We start from the raw sequence: 6,183 nt of genomic DNA on the forward strand, positions 1-6,183 counted from the left end.
TGAGACTTTGGGCCGGAGCCACGCGAGAGGGAGTCCCAATTTTCCTCTTTTCCGCCTGTTCCCAGCTGTGCTATTTCGTTGTGTATCATTCAAGTTTTTTTTTTTATAGTTTCCACCAATCTTCAAATCACCTCTTTGTGGCTCTAACTCCCCCCCCCCCCTCTTCTCTTCCGTCATTTCATTTTCGCAGCAAAACCCAGAGCTAGGTCAAATCCGTTATTCCTTCAGGAAGGGCAGGGCGAAGCCCCGTGCACTCCAAAACCAAGTGCTCTAGCGTCTCGTCCTCATTGTGGTAGGCGGGCCATAAAGTGTCTTTCTCCTGAAATTTATCCCTAAACGTCTTCGTCCTCAACACTCACGTTCAGGCCTCGAACCGTAAAGAAATTCCCGTTGAATTGTCAAACACATTTTCCTTTCTTCTGTCCTGTTTTTGTGACTGATTTTTTCGTGTATTCTTACCTCCCACATTTTCCTTTCTGCCTCTTTCACTCCCTTCTTTACCGGGGTAGTCTGCTCAGCCCCATCACAAGTGTGTAGGTAGTTTAACGTAAGCTTCCGGGTTCGGTTTGTCCATTTTGTGTAAAATCTTTTCATGACCCATTCCCACACCCATTTCGGTCCACCTTTGTTAAAATTTCAACTTACTAATATCCTCCCTACTCTCAAAAGACGACCAACACATGTCCCCCTGTATACTTCCCCTCATTTGGTGTCGTTCCATGTGCTCCCAGTTCCAATCTGCCTACGCTTGTCAAACCTCCAATCCTGATTGAACCTTTGCTTTCATGCACACTACCGTATTGCCGAAATACGGTCCTGGTACCATCACTCCTTTCCATATACCCCTGACCACTATTTAGTTCTACAGTGTCTTTATTTCATAACATATGAATTTCTTTTCCTTTTCTAATTATACTCTCCTCATGTTTCCTTCCCTCACTGAGCGAAACTCCCAGATATTTGTATTTTTCTACATGGTTTATTACAATGTCTTGTATTCTCAGGGGTTCCCTCTTCTCGTCAATAAACACCATTACTGCAGACTTGTCATTGCTAAAACTCACGCCCCATGTGTCCCCTTCCTCTCCATATATTCCAGCTCGTTCCTGTAACATTCCAGGACAACTGCCATGAGTGTCGTCCGCATACATCAGTCCTGGCATTACTTCTATTACATTTCTCCCTACTTCCATATAACTCACATCAGAACCTAAGTTAATTTATTTTCTATTTCATTGAGATGTATCATGAAGAAAAGAGATGACAGTAGACAGCCCTGCCTGAGCCCTGTTTTCATTGCTGCGGGTTGTGTAGTTTCTGCTTCCAATGTTGTAACTACTTTATTGTCTGTGTACACCTGAGGAAGAAACCTAACCAAATTTGTATCTAAGTTGTAGTCCCTCAGCTGACCCCTGAACTTTTCCTGGCTTACATTTTCGTACACTTCATTTATGTCCAAAAAAGCTAACCATAGAGGAGGTTCGTTCTTCATTACTATTTCTGTACATTGAGTGGGGACGATTAAGTTATTTACCAGTCTCCTACCTCTTCAGAATCCGTTTTGGGAGCTCACCCTGTATTTCCATATCTTGTTTCTTTGTACACTCCTCTTTTCTACAGTAAAGCCCACAAAGGCATACAAATCAATAAAAAGATAATGAAAAAAATGAGACATTTACAATCCCCTGTAACGCCGAATTAGAGCGCAGCTCTTGAGGAGAACGGGGGGAAGGTACAAAGGGGAGGGTATGCACCTCCTCCTTATCAGTACCCTCCCCTCCTCTTCTCCTGCTTGCCTTCCATTTAGGGGAAAATTTCCCGCTAAATTTAACGGGAAAAATTTTCCGCTAAATTTAGCCGAAAACATTTTCCCGCTAAATTTAGCGAGGAATTTCTTCCGCTAAATTTAGCGCGGAAAATTTTAGTAATAGTATAAGGAAACAAGACATTGCATTCCTAATACTTCGAGTGTTGTATATTGCGTTCCAGTACTACTATGCGCAAAGCATTGTTTCCAGCTTGGTGTGTCAATTAGTTTTCATTATATAATTTTTCTTATATCTTAGAATTGTGTTGGCATTACTCTGTCTTTCTTATACCTTTTAAACTTTTACATAATTAAAGCCTGTTGCTATTGAAAGACCTAAGTTATTTTAATTTTTCGTATATTTTTGTTTATTAGCAGGCCAACCTGTAAGCAACATAAGTGAACCTACAGACAACCCAGAGACTGCAGGTGTAGCATGTGATTAAGAACTCTAAATTAATAAAAAAAAAAGTGCTTCCAGTAGTTTTCCTTTTTTGCACAAAAAAAGAACCTTGCTCTCTTCTTCTAAGGAAAATTGACATTTTTATTTGTGATTACACAATAAATAACAAGCTCAAAAATTTTGAGCCAAGCAAAAACCTGCACTGCTCACGCGCAGAACCTTTGCAGGTCTATCGCAAAACGAAGTGAACACACGTAGGAGCTAGAGTATTTCGTTTAAACCCCTCCACAGCTATAACACACGTGATGGTTTCAATCACTTGCGATGTATCTTCCGATGATTGTGTAAATAGCTATTAGACGCAAACGCTCTGCTGCAGGTCTCACACCTGTACGGCTTCTCTCTGGTGTGAGTCCTCTCATGATTCGCCAATTTGCTTTTCTGAATAAACGCCCTGCTGCACGTGTTGCACTTGAACGGCTTCTCACCTGTATGAATTTTTTCGTGATCCACCAAGTTGCATTTCTGAGTAAAAGCCCTGCTGCACGTGTTGCACTTGAACGGCTTCTCTCCGGTGTGAATTCTAACGTGAGCTACCAAGTTACTCTTATTCGTGAACGTTTTCTTGCAGACGCCGCAACTTGAGGACCTCTCGCCAGTGTGAGTCTTCTCGTGGATGGCTACAGCCGTTGCGGAATAGCTTGAGTGAGGACAGAAGCTGCACTGGTGCTTGTCCGATTGTCGGTGCGTTTGCGGCTTGAGTGGGTCCAACCACTTGGTCTGGGGAGAGGTGTCACCTCTGCGGCTGTCACGGTCAAAGATATCCACTTCATCGTTATGGTATGCTTCGATCCAACCTGTTGGATGACACGACAAAAAAAGGAAGGTCAGAGCTTTTTTTATAGTTCTGAACATGAATTTTGAGTACCTCGATGATCATGGCCCTGTATACCTACATTATACGCATTGCAGTTTAAAGTAGGTATTCATTCGTTTCAGATGTTAAGGCTCAATCGCAATGCTTGTAAAGATCTACAGGCGATCGTTAAAGACTCGACTCTGGCAGCCCCATGGTGCGGCAGCTGTGGTGGCTTGCACGTTCTGCTGAACAAGTGTAGAAGGAAACTCAAGCCGCCGTGGTTGCTGCTGCACAGCGTTGGTGGTAAGATGTTACAAGTAACGTCGTATACCGGTAAGGCGTTACTTTTTTCAGTAACGTAATGACGTAGTTGTTACTTTTCCAAGACAGTAACGGGTAATGTACTTAGGCTCCTTATTTTGAGTAACGGGTAACGTAATTATGTTACTTGGTATGCTTCCGAAAACCAGAAAAAAAGTACATATTTTTTTCCGCGTTTTTATACTTCATTTTAAAAACAAAAAAGGCCCAGTGACTTGCGCTTTTGACGCTGCTTGATTAGTCCCATTAGCTCCGAGAGCCGGCTGCATGTGGAGTTAAGCTGAAATGTAGCATGTGATCCAAGTCATTAATTATTACACTCATTCTACATATTTTCAAACATTTTTCCTGCCCTTTCCCTACGCAAAATGTTCCACTTTAGAAAAATCCCAACGCCCGCACCAGTTATCCCAGTGTCAAGAAACGCTGTCGCAAAAAAAAGAGACACACACACACACAAAGAAACACTGTTATCGCTGCTTTATAAATAAAAAATGCTGCGAAAGTAACGTGCTTTACTTTCTGTCGGTGACAGTAGTGCGTTCCTTTTATTTTTAACTAACATAGGTCGGTAACGCATTCCTTCATTTTGACAGTAACAAGTAATGTATATCGTTACTTTTATCGGTAATGCCTAAAACACTGCGGCTGCAAAACTCTGCAAGTACCGAGCACTGTGTATTAAGTTACGCTGGAAGGGTCTTCCACAGACCCACAGATTACTAGATTGCACAAAATTGCATCCAAAAGGCTTGTAGAACAATTGTTTTGTACCTTAGAAAATATCAAAATTGGCTAAGGTACACGACAAGTATTTAACAAGCTATTCGAAACAGCGAAAAACGCTGTTTCAAATTTGTATTGGTATGGACATTTGCCAGTAAAGCTCAACTTTGGCGGCACAAATAACGTTGTGAGAAAATCTTCAATCACATGAAACAGCGAAATATTTTGGGCTATTTCATCCGTTAAAAATAATTTATAGTGTGTGTGACAGTGCTCGGACTTCTTCAAGTGCCAATCTGAAGCTAAACTTCAAGTGCTCAGACTAAACATTCTTTCAGTAGAGCCCAGCTTGATTGTTTGCTTTCATCCGAGTTGTCATTTTTGGACTTCGGACTGTAACTCCTTTATTCCCCCTTTCCCCCTCTTCCTAAGGAAAAGAACTATTTCAATGTGGTATGCTCATCTGCTTGTTGCAGGGCGCTAACTAAACCTGAAAGACGTTTCCATGTGGGAGAAACTTTGTGTACCATATCAGGCTCCTCAGATTTTCCACCTTCTGGAAAACCTAGCATACAAAAAGTTTTTCTATCCGTGTGGGATCGTTCACAAATACTAAGGGTGTTTTAAGAAGCAGTGAAGCTGGATGAGTATTGTCCCATTTGCGTCTTTTCATACCTGGTGCTGTTATTTTTGTGGGCACCATAAGATTGGGGGCAGAAGTCTCACTGCTGTCTGCCCTCCCCTCCTGGTCCATCTTCGATGGTTGCCACTGCGATTCGGCTCCTTGGAACGAGAGCGCCACCCCCGTGCCCTCGCAGTTCGTTCCGTGCCATTCGTAGTCGAATGCTGCCTGGGAAATTTCTGTAAGGAGTGAAGATAAAGTTTTCTTTAGTTACTTTCTTTTTATTTATACCACACCAATACAGAAGCCCAAACCAGAACGAACTCAAGGAACAAGCAAACAGGGGATGCATCATGGAGATAAAGTAGAGGAATTCAGTTTACATTCGTATTGTGGTGTAATCCCAAATGTAAAATAATTATATCACGAAAAAACACGCGCATCATAACTGGATAGTGAGCATCCCGAAAAACTCAATTGTAAAAAATGCATGTGAATCAAACATAAAAGCGATCCTTCTCTATTAATACGTGCTTCAAAGGTTTTACTTCACCTTTAAACATATGGTAAAAGATTACTTTGATACAGAACCACACAAATCATGAAAGACACATCTGGATATGATCAAGGAGCATGGTTTAGTCTCAGCGCTCCTGCTTTTTAGTGCTGAAAAAGGCAGTCATGCTACAAAAGCAAACACCCTACAATGTATCACCGCCATAGGTTTTGAGAATTACACGTGAACAAAATGGACATGGTGTGTCGGCGAACAAAGGTAGGGATGGGAATGGAAATGTTGCATGTAGCTGGCTGAGCTGTGGCCATTCCCTATTTGATCCGACTGGTTTGTCCCATTTATTTGGGGGAAAATGTAGTCCAAAGGTCTGGCTCTCCCATAGGTTGGTCTGGCTGGTGGCTGGCACTCTTTCCCAGGCAGCGAAGGATCGCTCACACTTGCTTTAAGAGGATTTCCGGATATTTCAGCCTGCAAAGTTTAGAAGGATGAGGGTTAATAAACAGTCGCCAACACAAAGTTTTTACCTGCGCTCAAACGTCCTCAAATTTGATGAGCAAAACTAAAACTGAAAGATACCAGTGCTGGGAATTGGTATGGTTGGCTATTCATTACTTGATCAAACTGCAGAGAAAATGATTATGAATTATGATGCAAAAACTAGAAAAAAAGAAGGAAACAAACGGGATAACATCGCATTTTCTGTCTGCATGGGAGCAGTTGCTCTCTGCATAGGAGCAGTTGCCAGTGTATATGTTCTTTCATAGCCGTGACGCTTGCTTTGAATGTATATTTATTCAAGACAAATCTGGTGCACTGACTTTTTAACTTGTTCTAATTTATCCCATAGTCTTTTAGTTTAAGGTTCCCAGACTTTGCAAACATATTCCAGAACTTAACAAACAAAAGAAAATTATAGTTTTCTTCAGTT

General features: G+C 41.7%; 1 protein-coding gene across 4 annotated transcripts; it reads right to left on the minus strand.

The window, feature by feature from the left end:
- Window positions 1–2,323: 2,323 nt before the first annotated feature.
- On the minus strand, window positions 2,324–5,576 carry LOC115330380 (putative zinc finger protein 702). Of its 4 annotated transcripts, XM_042290089.1 has the most exons (3): window positions 5,476–5,576; window positions 4,792–4,977; window positions 2,324–3,067 (listed from the first exon to the last, which is right to left on the minus strand). In XM_042290089.1, exons 2-3 carry the CDS (start codon window positions 4,868–4,870, stop codon window positions 2,526–2,528), a joined length of 621 nt encoding a protein of 206 aa, XP_042146023.1. In that variant the 5' UTR covers window positions 4,871–4,977; window positions 5,476–5,576; the 3' UTR covers window positions 2,324–2,525. The 4 variants fall into 4 exon arrangements, 3 of the variants coding, with proteins under 3 accessions (XP_042146023.1, XP_040061225.1, XP_040061226.1); XM_040205291.3 differs by lacking the exon at window positions 5,476–5,576 and having other exon boundaries at window positions 4,792–5,022; XM_040205292.3 differs by lacking the exons at window positions 4,792–4,977; window positions 5,476–5,576 and adding an exon at window positions 3,610–3,818.
- Between the last annotated feature and the right edge of the window lie 607 nt (window positions 5,577–6,183).

The sequence above is a fragment of the Ixodes scapularis genome, unplaced genomic scaffold (genome assembly GCF_016920785.2).
Source record: "Ixodes scapularis isolate PalLabHiFi unplaced genomic scaffold, ASM1692078v2 PGA_scaffold18__7_contigs__length_3171195, whole genome shotgun sequence".
NCBI lineage: Eukaryota > Metazoa > Arthropoda > Arachnida > Ixodida > Ixodidae > Ixodes > Ixodes scapularis.